The sequence below is a fragment of the Engystomops pustulosus genome, chromosome 3 (assembly GCF_040894005.1).
Source record: "Engystomops pustulosus chromosome 3, aEngPut4.maternal, whole genome shotgun sequence".
Classification (NCBI taxonomy): Eukaryota; Metazoa; Chordata; class Amphibia; order Anura; family Leptodactylidae; genus Engystomops; species Engystomops pustulosus.
Genome location: NC_092413.1, coordinates 91,735,800 through 91,749,317, shown reverse-complemented (window position 1 = coordinate 91,749,317; position 13,518 = coordinate 91,735,800). Strand labels below are relative to the sequence as shown.

Below are 13,518 nucleotides of genomic sequence, written 5' to 3'. Positions count from 1 at the left end.
GTGTGAGAACAGGGTCTGAGGGAAAAGCAGACTTTAATTTAGAGAAGGCTTCTTCGGCAGCCGGAATCCAGAGTTAGCGCCACAATGGGAGAGACAAGAAATGAGAAGTATGGGATAAACTGCTCGTAGTAATTCGCAATGCCCAGAAATCTCTGTATTGCACACCTACTGTGCGTGGCCATTGAAGAACTGCAGACAGGATCCATCTGTAGACCCCTGTCGGAGATAATGTAGCCAAGGATGGGAAGACTCTTCTGATAGAACTGGCACTTCTCAAGTTTGGCATAAAGGCGATTGGCTCTTAGACGGCTGAGGACTTGGCGTACATGGGACAGATGGGATTTCAGGTGCGCAGAGAACACCAGGATATCGTCAAGATAGACCACGACAGAGGTATATAGAAGATGCCGCTGACGAATTCATGAAAGATGGCTGATGCGTTACAGACTCGTCTCCATTGCGGATACAGATGAGGTTGTAGGCCCCACAAAGGTCCAGTTTGGAGTAGACCTTGGCTCCACGTAGGCGGTCGAACGGTTCAGTGATCAATGGCAAAGGATAGCGGTTCTTAACGGTGACCTTGTTAAGACTGCGAGGGTCTATACATGGATGGAGTGATCCATCCTTTTTGGTCACAAGGAAGAAGCCTGCACTAGCTGGAGAAGAGGATTTACGTATGAACCCCCTCTGCAGGTTCTCTTTGATGTAGTTTGACATTGTTGCGGTTTCGAGAACAGAGAGTGGGTACACCCAACCCCAAGGAGGAGATGTACCCGGCAGCAGATAAACATGGCAGTCGTAGGGACGGTGCGGTGGCAAAGTCTCTGCTTGCTTCTTCAAAAAGACATCTGCAAAGTCTTGAAAAGAAAGCTGGGAGACCCTCCGGATGCTTGGAGACAACAGAAGAGACCATGACAGGTACTGAATGAGGAAACACCATACAGCGAGACTGGCAATCAGATTCCCAACAAAGAATCTCCCCCATCATCAGTTAAGCAGTGGTGCGTGGAACTGTAACCACAGAAGAACCAGCAGGAGGGAAGATGTGGACCGAGGTAGCACAAAGAAAGACAGTCTCTCCTTATGTAGTGCTTCGACTTGCAGGAACAAAGGCTCAGTGCGGTACCAGACCGGATAAGATTTGCCCACTAACAGAGGAGATGACCAGGGGCTTCTTGAGGCTGACCACAGGGAAGTGATACAGGGAGACCAGAGCAGGATCCACAAAGTTTCATGCAGAACCAGAGTCCAAGAAGGCAGAAACCTAAAACTGGCTACCTATGCCAGAGCTGAGCAGAACGTAACGTTCAGACGTGGAGAAGCTTTGTTCTCACCTAGTGATGCTTCTCCCAAGAACCCTAAGTGCAATCGTTTTCCAGACACTGAGGACAGAGTGGACAGGTCTGAAGGAAGTGTTTCGTGCTGGCACAATAGAGGCAGAGGTTCTCCTGACGTCGCCTGGAACATTCCTGGGAAGACAGCTCTGTCCACCTGCGTCGGTTCCTCTGCAGCTGTCACGGCAGGTGGCTGATGTGGTCTTTGGAAGGTAGGAGCCAAGAGAGGCAAACGTTGGACCCGGACTTGCACTTTTTCGAGACGTTGCACCTCAGAGCACTCCATAAACCGGATTTCAATCAGAGGGGCCAGAGAGATGAGACCACTCAGAGTAGACGTGCAGACAGCGCCTCTTTAACTCCTGAAAGTCCCTTTTTAAAGATCACAATCGGGACTGCTTCATTCCAGGCTAGCTCAGAGGCCAAAGTATGGAAGCGAACCACATAGTCACCATCAGATGAGTCCCCTTGACGCAGGTTCAGCAGTGCAGTCTCATCTGAAGACGGCCATGCAGGTTCCTCCAAGACGGATCAGAGCTCAGCGAAGAATGAGATGAGGTCAGCTGTAACTGGGTCTTTTCTGTCCCAGAGGGGAGTAGCCCATGCCAGGGCCTTCCCGGTGTGCAGGCAGATGATGAATGCCACCTTAGATTGTTCCGTGATGAACTGTGTTGGCATAAGCTCAATGTGCAGGGAGTATTGGGTGATAAAGCCCCTGCACAATTTGTCATCCCCATCATACTTTGATGGCATGGAAAGTCAGCCTAGGTTCAGCGGATGGCAGGATAACCGGAGTAGCAGGAGGAGCCGTAGGAGCTTGACGCTGTTGCTGAGTAGTCATCAATTGCTGCAACATGGCGGTGACTTGTGAAAGCTGTTGACCTTGCATGGCAATCTTCTGGGACTGCTGGACCACAACGGTGGTGAGATTATCCAGTTCAGGAAGCGGAACCTCGGCTGGGTCCATGGCCGGATCTTACCGTCAGGCTCCAGGGGTAGTGGACCCACTTGACCACAGCGGATGATGACGAAATCCCGACATCTGGGATTGGAATCTAAGTGGCACCTGGTTCTCACCAGGGCACGCTGCAAAGAGGGTTGGATTTGTTGCGGCATGGTACCACCAGGTCGTTCCAAAGGTGCGACTTTGTCTGCTGTGGCAGGAACAAAGCAACAGGTCAGGGCAGACGGAACAGGATCAAAGTCGAATATGGAACCGGGGTCGCAACTGGAAATCACACTAAGAAATTAGGGCATCAGAGAACAAGCTTTTTCAACGGCACTAGGAACGAAGATCTGGCAGGGTGTGAAGGGAGGGGCTGGTTTAAATAGAATTCCGGGAAATGGCCAGCGCCAATTAACAGCGTGCTGGCCCTTTAAAACTTCTGAAGCCGGCACCAGCGTGCCCTAGGAGCCGGGGGCGCTGCACTGCCGATGGACTGGAGACAGGAGTGGGGACAGGTAAGAGGTGTGGGCGTCACACTCAGTGTCGGACTGGAGTACCTTGGGCCTACCAGAGAAAACTTTTTGGGGGGCCCACCCTTCATGTAATGAGAGAATACATGACTACTCCTAATTGAAGTGTAAAACACTTTTAGAATCATATAACATTAGATACAGGGCCAGAACCAAGCCCAGTACATAACTGCAGCATTCAGCCAAGTTCACTATACACATCAGAATTACAGCACCAGAATATGCTCCATACAAACAGAAAAAAAGCTTAGTTAGAACAACACAGGTGGTTGTAAATCCACTAACTTGTTAAAATGAGACACAAACCTAAGAACAACATATAAAGGGTGCTAAAAAGGGTGTCCATTGCAGCAAACCGTGACTATATAGCGGTCAAATACTTTGTCTACAAAGGGGCTCTGCCGAGTGTTATCACACTAACGACTGTATGAGTGGTTAAAGCTCTGTGCAGCAATAGTCACCGGACAATACAGATCTGACATCACTCCTGACATGTCTGTATGAGTATGTCAGTCCATGTATTGCTGTGTACTGTGGCTGTAGCTCTTTAACCCCTTTCTGACGTCCCCCCTAACAGTACAGCACACATCAAGAGAGGGTATACAGAGAGGACAGACACCACACACACACATACACCGAAAAAGTTATTAGCACCAGAAGATGCAAAATGAAGAATTTTTGTTTTGTACAGGAGGTTTTAATTTTTGAAAATTTATGAAAACATTATAAAACTTGTACAAATTTGTTATTCCCATGATCGTACCAACCCAAAAAATAAAGTAGACATGTTATTTGGGGAACACAGTGAGAGCCATAAAATCCAAGCCCGAAAAAAAAGCTGCAAATGCGTTTTTTCATCAATTTCACTACAATTGGAATTTTTCTCCCCCTTCCCAGTACAGGGCATGGAATATTAAAGGAAACCTACCAGTTCAAATGGTAGGCGTAAGCTGTAAATACCGAGCACCAGCTCAGGGTGCTCTGGTGCCGCTGCTTAATTCCGTTAGTGTTATTAACCGCCGTATCGCAGTTTTAACACTTTTTAAAGTTTATAGCTGAAGCTGCTTCGGCGTGCTGCGTGCGACGTCTCCGGCATTTCCTATGTAGGCGCGCGCATGCAGCGCCGAAGCAGCTATAGCTATAGACATTAAAAAGTGTTAAAACCGCGATACAGCGGTTAATAACACTAACGAAAGTAAGCTCTGGCACCAGCTCACTCTGAGCTGGTGCTCGGTGTTTACAGCTTACCCCTACCATTCTAACTGGTAGGTTTCCTTTAAATACTGTCACTATGAAGTGCAATTTGTTACCCAGAACACAAGCCATCACACAGCTCTGTACATGGAAAACTAAAGAATTTATAGATTAAATTAAAGGCCCGGCTCTCCTAGAACAGCCATTAAAAGCCCCCTCCCCTAGAAGAGCCATTAAAGCCCCCCTCCCATCCCCTACAGCAGCCATCAAAGCCCCCCTCCTCTCCCCTACAGCAGCCATCAAAGCCCCCCTCCCCTAAAGCAGCCATCAAATGCCGCCTTCCCCTAGAACAGCCATTAAAGGCCTCGCTCCCCTAGAACAGCCATCAAAGGCCCCCCTCCTCTAGAACAGTCATCAAAGCACCCCTCCCCTAGAAGAGCCATCAAAGCCCCCCTCCCATCCCCTACAGCAGCCATCAAAGCCTCCCTCCTCTCCCCTACAGCAGCCATTAAAGCCCCCTACCATCCCCTACAGAAGCCATCAAAGCCCCTCTCCCCTGGAACAGCCATTAAAAGCCCCCTCCCATCCCCTACAGCAGCCATTAAAGCCCCCCCTCCCATCCCCTACAGAAGCCATTAAAGCCCCCCCTCCCATCCCCTACAGAAGCCATTAAAGCCCCCCCTCCCATCCCCTACAGAAGCCATTAAAGCCCCCCCTCCCATCCCCTACAGAAGCCATTAAAGCCCCCCTCCCATCCCCTACAGCTGCCATTAAAGCCCCCCTTCCCCCTGGCTCTCCCAGAGCTGCTATGATGTCATCACAGGGCCGAGAGCTGCCAACTCACCTCCGGCTGTGATCGGGTGCCGGCGGAAACAGCGTCTGCCAGCGCCCGATGGCCCCGGCAGCCCGACTCCACATCTGAAGTCAGCATCGGTACTCAGGGCTCACCGAAGGTTTCTCCGGTAATCCGGTGGGTCAGTCCGACGCTGGTCACACTGACGAGGAGAGAGGGGTACAGGTGAGCCCCTGACCCGCGATATGGGTCGCATGAACACCCGTGACAGTCTTCCAAAACACCCACCAAGTTTGATACTGCCCTGTAGAGATAAAAAAGAGAGAGGCCTCTAGCCCTGGAATCATAATCTGCCCATCATTAGGATTAAAGCCTTTCTAATCTATGACATATTTTTGATTTAGCATTTTGTCTTGTAATGTTTTAATATAATATATCTAAGCTGTTATCAGCCAAAATATATACTGACATTCTGTTATTAATTCCAAGCTTCAAACTACCAGCTCCCTCTGCTGTCCGGCAGTAAGGACCTTACTTGCTTATGCACTGTGTCACATCTGCCCCCTTGTGGTCCTTTATTTATGTTTCATTCAACCCTTTAGTGATGCGGCCTGAAATAGCTCTAGTGACCGGGCATTTTTAGCAAATTTTTGTATGCGTTGGTTTAGGGGCCATACATTTTTTTTTTTTTTGCATTGTTTTTTTGGGACACGTACAGCTAGTTAAAAAGATAATAACATTTTAAATATTTTTTTCATTTTTATTTGGGGTTAAAAGTGGAAAAAAGGCTTTTCTGTAATTTATAGTACTTTTTAAATAAAAAATTCAAATTAAGTAAAAATTAATATTTTTAATGAATTCCCTATTTTGTTTCGGTTGCTATGATATATAATGATATGCATAGTTTCAGGCAAACGGGGAGACTATGGCGAAGACTATGGAAATGTTTTTTTAGTGTAGTGGGGGATTTCTCTATTATATGGGCATGTGAATATTTATTAATATTTTTATTTATTAATATATTTTGTGTATGTGTGTTTTTACTTTATATGTCCCCCATGAGGTCATAAAAGACCCCTGGGGGACATTTTAACTTTTTTATTTTAACTTTTTTTTCATCTATAAGAGCCTCAGTTAAAGGGATAATGAGCACCTGTGACTGGGGATTCTAATCAGAGCTGTACTGGGTCTAATTATACCCAGCAGCTCTGTGTAACCCCTTTAGACTCAGCGGTCACGTGACCTCCGAGTCTTTGGAGCCGGCGGCTGCGCTGGCTTCACTCCTCTGTGCATCGCACTCATACAGCACAATGTTGTGAGGAGCGGAGAAGGGAGGAGCGGTAACGAACCGCATCTACCTCCTCCCTAGGGTCCCTCCGGGTGTCTCTGACACCTGGAGACTGGGTTCTGTTCCCGCGGCTAGCATGGGAGCAGTAGAAAACTGTAGACTCGGGACCTGAGCCCGTTGACGTCTAAAGTCAGCAGGCGGTCAAAGAGGAGTTAATATAATTAGAATTGATGTTGACCCTTAGGAAATCCAGGCACACTTTAAATTATCTATATGAAAATGTCATTGTTTATGCGGCAAAATAGAATTTCTTTGCAACGTTTGGCCAATATCTCGCCTTTGTCAAGCACAAACGGAGGAGGAAGGAGATAGTGGATGGCAGAGTAATTGGATTCAGTGGGGCTGAATTCAGACAGGGGATTTGGTCGCACACGATGAGATTTTGGTGCAGCTGTGCTGGTTTCCATGCAACAGAAATGAGGAGGCGTGCCGTTGGATGATCTGACTAAATCAGACTTAGCACAGGATTTAAAGTCGAAATTGTGTCACAAGATCAAGCACTTACATGCACCACGAAGAAAAAGGTGAACTCCTCCAGACGGGTAAGTAAATGTGTCCCAGTGTCTTCAATGTGCATGTCAACGAGCACAATTCAACCAGCACAGATGTGCACATCGCAGAGTGCAGAATCCAATTACTCTGCCATATACTATCTCCTTTCCTATTTGTGAAGCGGGGTTTGTGCTTGACAAGATATTGCCAAAAGATTGCACAGAAATTTTATTTTGCTGCATAAACAATAACATTTTTGTATAAATAATTTAAAATGCACCTGGATTTCCTAATGGTCTATCAAGGGGTAGGAATCCTTCCAGTGTATCTACTAGTGCATCTACAGGGCAAGCCTGCTGGTACATCTGTCATGCAGGTCATGCATGTTTGGCTGTAGACAGTTGGATGCAGTGCATCCAGTATTGAGGCCGGTGTTGAGGTGAGACCCATCTCAGTAAGGTAATGTGCAGTGATGGCATGATGTATATAGAAAAGTAGGAGTCAGCTCACCTGAAGGCACAGCAGCATATGACCGGGAGTCCAAGCACGGATTCTCTTTGTTCCAAGTCCAAGAAATGTATAAAATGCAAATAATCCAGCTCCACGGACACTCCGGTTGTAGATAAAAACGTGATATTTAGCACGCAGGATGTCTCATTTATTTCTTCTACACCAAACGTATAGGTCACCACAACTATTATTCCGTATAGGAGCTAGGCCCAATTCAGAATGTCCGAGATGTGGAACTGAAGAGGCAGGTATACTCCACATGATGTGGGAATGTAGAGAACTGGAATCCTTCTGGAAATCTGTATTAGAATTGATGCGAAAAGTCTTCTCTGTAACAATTAAGGAAAGTCCCCTAGCATGTCTATTGGGAGTACTGAAGATAGACAACCTGAACCTAATAATATTGCAATACAAAGATCCTTATATCAAGCTAGGAAGGTTATAGTGGATCATTGGATAAGGCCAAGGCCACCGGACAAGGAAGAGTTTATAGATCGGTTAAATTTAATTATACAACTGGAGTACAGTATGTATGTTAAGAGGAACGGTGTCTCTAAATTTGAAAAGATCTGGGGCAAGTGGCTAGACACGCCTGGTTTGCCATCAAGCTCCCTTATAAGACTAAGGGCAAGTCTAGAATACCAACTATCATTGGCTAAATGAGTAAAGATAGGCTTAGGTCTACTTTAGTGTGAGAAAGACTGAATAGGACCTATTTGGTCTTCAAAGAGCTGGCTTGCAAGGGTGGGTGGGGGGAGTTGGGAAGGGAAGGAGGGAGTATGCTACTGATACTAAGCGTATACGTTACTTCAAATTGTGTACCTTGTATAAGACGAAAGATACAATTGTAATTCTCTTGAAATACTTTCACAAATGCAATTCAAGACTGTGATACTGTATACAATCAGAGTCTATTGTAATAATATGTACATACTTCCCTCCAAGTTGCACTTGTTGGGTGTGTTGTTATTATAAAAAATGTTCAATAAAAATATCTGATTTAAAAAAAAAAACCTGATATTTTCTTTATTGAAGTACAAAAAGGAGATATACAGCCAAGCAGAGGGAAACACACACAGAGCCACGGCTATGGTCTACGCGTTTCGGAAAACTCCTTAATCATGACCTAATTGGGCATGTGTGCAGGTGTGAATAAATCCTAGCTACCTGCAGTCACGTGACCTGTTAAATTTACATAGGAAACATATACATATAAAATCTGATACAAATAGTGTTGCACATATAAAAAATGGGATAACAACGACTATGGAATAGCAAAGGAAAAAAGATGTTGATAACAGAGAGAGTTGGAGGATAATTAATAAGATTTTAGATTTGGTATATCATATCTTGACTTTTATTTAATCCTTGTGGCACTCTTGTGGCTAGAGAAAAAATCCAAAAACTCTCTCTGTTTAACAGTTTGAGCCTATGATCGCCACCTCTGATAGGTTTAAATACTTTTTCTATGGCAGTCACAGAAAAATTTGTACAATCACCTGCATGAGCTGTTTGAAATTGTTTGGACGCCATGGATATATTTAATGCCTGTTTATTTTTCACATCTGATAAATGTCGTCTGATTCTTATTTTTAACCCCTTAAGGACGCAGGGTTTTATCGCTCATTTCTCGCTCTCCACCTTCAAAAATCCATAACTTTTTCATTTTTACGTGTACAGACCTGTGTGAGGGCTTATTTTGTGCGTAACAAACTTTACTTTCCTGTAATGTTATTTATTTTAACATGCCGTGTACTGCGAAGCTGAAAAAAAATTCCAAATGTGGAAAAATTGAAAGACAACGTTTAGTCTTGCCCTCTGCTTCTCCCTTAGGCAATTTACCAAGGAATTCTTTTCCATTCTAACAAAGACTGTCTTGAAATAACTTTCTGTATAAGTATTTTAAAAAGGAATTAATATCCTGGAGGTGTGTCTTGACTAAGCCCAATGGGTCCTATAAGGCCCCTCTCTGTGGGACCATATAGTTTTACTAAAAGCATCCCCGTTTTATCCCCAAACTTATGTAACTCCACTTCCCATTCCATCGAAACTCTCCTTCCGCTCAGCCCAGTTTTCAAATTCCCTTTTCACCTGCACCCATTTCTCCGTTGCTCCTTTGAGGGATGTTTGATTATGCTTCACGGAGCTGTTGACTAGATACAAGAAATTTACGTTGGGCTTCCCGTTTCTTAGCCTTGGCATTAGACATAATTTTTCCCCTGACCATAAGAGGCTGGGATACTCAAAGTGTTGTTAATGTGTAGAGCTGAATTTCTGCCATCATCCTTTAAGTAGGGACTGAAAACCATCCTCCTTAGAGAGGAAGCTCAGGTATCGCCCCGTCACATGGGAACCACTAGGGTGTTTATCTGCGTATTGTACCTCTACAAGGGAATGGTCAGAGATAACTAGGTCTCCTATATTAACCTCAACTGGTCTACTCAACAAAGAAGGGGTTAAAATTAATCAATCCTTGACCATGTGCATGCGAAAAATGAGTAATCAACCTCGTCTTGATGTGTTTCCTGCAACATCACTATGTCTGGATGCATACGTTTCAAATGGTGTAAGATTGCCATGTGTAGTTGGGAGAATGCAGCCCTTTTACACTTTTGCATCCTTTTTACATTATCAACTTAATCCTTGGTGCTTCAACAATGCTTACATTTGACTGTTATTCTTGTTTTGTAAAGAGCTATGCGGAGTGTTGAAATAGATAGGCCCAGGTACCCGAACCGACAGTGAGAGACAACATAAAGACACCCCCCCCCCCAACCAAAAAATTAAACTAACATTATTGAACTCCATTCCTATACTCACCCATGGCAACAAAAATAGTGGACCAGGGTAGGCCTGCTCCATTTGGTTGGTGTTCGTGACTTCACTTTTTACTTCTATGTGTACATTGCTACCCCCTCCCTCACCTTTTAGTTGCGCCTAGCTACTTTATCAATCCCCTTGGGGGTATCTTACCCTTCCTTAATAGATTTCCCCAAAACCCACTTAGCTAGTGCTCTTCTGTTGTTGTATGGAGTCTCGCTTTTCCTTTGATGATGTTTCTCTCTCCTCTTGCTGGGTTGTCAGTATCACCGTGCTGCTTGTTCTCCTCTCTTGTCTGGGTTGTCATGGGCTACTTTCTGGGGGCAGAGAATGTTGTAGGAGATCTGACAGGTCCATCAGGTCCATCTTTGCCTCCTCCAGGGAGCAGAACACACAAGTCAAAAACCCTCAATATAGCGGGATGAGCCAGCTGGAATTTAACTTTATGTCTATACTGCTTGGAGCACATTTCACTGAAGGCATTGCGTTGTTGCGTCACCACTGACGAATATTCCTCAAACATGAGTACCTGCTCTCCTTTATAAGTCAGGGGGCATCTGTGTCTCCTGTAGGCCCTCAAAAGTTTGACTTGATCATTATAATGATTACTGCATAGGTTTCTTCAAGCTAGGAGCTGAAGTTTGGCCCTGCCTGTCTGGGTCAGGCCCAATGCGATGAATTCTTTCAATGGGACACATGTTTGGCTGGCTCTGCCGTCTGTGTCTGCCTCCGTTCCCTCGTGTGCATTATCAGTGTGGTCGGGTAGCGGGATGTCGGTTCCTAACTTCCTCACATGGAGGCGCCAGTTTTGATGAATCTGCTGCACACTCCAAAGGCAAACTGCACATAGTACAGAGTGCGCTAGTTTTGATAAATGTGGCCCATTGTCATTACCTTTCTGGATAAAAATCTAACATTTTTTTCTAATGCACATTGGCCCAGATTTATCAAAAGTTGTGCAATCTTGACTAAGTGAAGTTGCTTTTGGAATGTGCAGGGCCAGGGTGCGTCAGATTATTGAATACCTTACTTACAAAAAAGGCCCAATTAGGACCTCACTGAGACCCATTTGTCAGAACAAGTACACTTGCGTAAATCTTTATTTATTCATTCAAAAGTTTTATGTCTTTTATAAGGCACTACAAAAAAAAAGTGTAATAAAAATCTACAATCACTAGGACCTCAAATAAAACTGATTATAGAGGTGTATTATCTTTTTTAATCTTAGTGGCTTGAATGATGTGTGATGGGAGTTTTAAATTTCTTCACACTGTCATCCTTTGATTCATTGTTCCTTACACACAGGATCTCCAACGGAAGATATTTACTATTCACGTGTGGATAGCTTTTATTTTGGGACACTAGGTGTCACCCTTGAGTCAGCACACATCATTCGTATCTAATAGTGTCATACAATGTAACAATCTCTCGATGATGTTTTTTAAATTACACTATCCTTTCATAAATAGTTGGAGTGTAAGCACTCTCACTTGCCAGCTCCACTGTAGGAATTATTTCAGTCTCATTCACAAGTGTTTTTGCTGAAAACACATATCCACCATTCACACATTCATTTGCAAATTATGCCACTCGTCATTTCTAACTATGTTAGATATTCAGTAGGTCCTATGATCGCTAAATAAAACATGAAACACTACATGGGGGGGCTGTAGTGTTTCATGTTTTATTTAGCGATAGTTAGAAATAACGAGTGGCATAATTACTTTCTGTCTTATCGGACACAGTGGCCCACACTTATCAAAAGTAGTGCAGCCTCAATAAATTGCAGGGTGCGCCAGATTATTGAATACTGGCGCATGGTCTTCATTAATCTGGCGCACCCTGCACTACCAGGACCAAAACGCATCAGAATTACTATGTTATAGGACTTCCCTATATGTTTTTAATTTTTTTGAATAAAGTGGATTTTTTAATCTGTTCAACATATTATTTTTTGCCTGGATGCTGGACCTTTACTCCTTTGGTACAATAAATGTGGTGCATTGTCCGACTCTGCATTGGAATACACCTTTCTGTGCAGAAATTTGAGGCGCAGCGGACATAGTGCAGCTGCGACACAATACTGGCGAGAACACTTCATATATACATGTGCAAGCAGTTTGCACCTTCTTTTCAGTGCAAAGTCTGACAGAAAACTGGCGCAAACACTTTAATAAATGTGGTCCAGTACATTTAATAGCCAGTTTATTAGATCTGCTGCATTATGCCTTGTGGCTGGCACATTATTATGACATGCTCCTTTATGCATTCCAGACAAAATACCACAGGGCAGCCATTACTAGTAATGATACTCCTATTCAGCGAGTTTTTACACAAAAAAATCTGCAACTTTTATGCTAAACAAATGTAACAGTGAAGGCACAGAAATATAAAAAACATATAATATTTCAAGTAAATATAAACACATATCTAAGACCATTTTAAATGTTTTATAGATGAGTCCATCATTGCTTTGCTATCAACCACACCTCGTTGTGTCGATTTAGTAGCTTAAACGGGCTGTCATATCCAGCAGTGTAATAGATGTTCTCATTAAACAATTTATTATCACGTTTTAGGGATTCTGATAGCTGCAAGATTTGTTCCTGGTTCTTTGCGCCATTAGTAAACCCTCCAAAACATCTTTAAAGAGAAAAAGGATTGTAAATATAGATTTATTACACAGCATTCAGCTGTATCAGTTCACAAAAACAATACATACTTAGCTGTATCAGTTCACAAAAACAATACATACATAATATTGCTGCCAATGGGATTTCTTAAGTACTGTATATAATAAAGGGAAAACAGGATTTCCAATATAACATGTGGAAATATTTTTTTCCCATTAAAATAAAAGCAAGAATGAATTTGTCCTGACACTTTTTCACTTCGAACCAACGCAATAAGGGAGATTTATGAAAGTGTCACAGATTAGACTAGTGCAGAGTATGACTAGACCAGTCTTCTGCTGTGCCAGGTTTAACAGTGTGTTTGGTGCTCGATGATTTCTCCCATACTTTAAGACTGTGAAGTTCTATTTTGTGCCATTTATTAGGTGGTCTAGTTAACTCTGCAAAATTTTGGCGAAACAACTTAATATTTAATACTTTTTGACGTTAGGCCACACCACTTTTATCCCGCTATTGAGAAAAGTGGCAAAAAACTGTCTAAAAGCCTTAAAGGAAACCTACCATTTGATTTGATGCAGTGAGAAGCAAACATACATCGAGAATGCTGTAGCTACACTGATGCAGGATCATATCTTGATTAATCCCTGTGCTGAGTGGTTTTGCTGATAAAAACAGATATAACATTATGATAATGAAGCTCTGTGGCTTCTATGTCTGCTATGGCGCTTGCTTTCCCGCTTCTCGTAGCAGGAGAGTTTCTCTCTGATTGCACCATCATCTCCTGCAGTTTTCTTCCTGCCAGACAAAATAATCAATTGCTGCAGCATCCCCCAGCTGCTGTGTACGAGTGATCCAGCTCAGGTTGATTAGTGCTTGACTAGTCATTCTTTACTTAGCAGCCATTTGTAATTCCAAGCT

At 43.6% G+C, this 13,518-nt stretch overlaps 1 protein-coding gene across 3 annotated transcripts in view; it reads right to left on the bottom strand.

The window, feature by feature from the left end:
• Window positions 1–11,164: 11,164 nt before the first annotated feature.
• HEBP2 (heme binding protein 2) overlaps window positions 11,165–13,518 on the bottom strand; it is a 60,647-nt gene continuing 58,293 nt past the window's right edge. For all 3 annotated transcript variants that reach the window (XM_072141419.1, XM_072141418.1, XM_072141417.1), the window contains one exon: window positions 11,165–12,610. In XM_072141419.1, coding sequence (XP_071997520.1) covers window positions 12,433–12,610 — 178 coding nt within the window. In that variant the 3' untranslated portion in view covers window positions 11,165–12,432. The remainder of the gene's footprint in view (window positions 12,611–13,518) is intronic.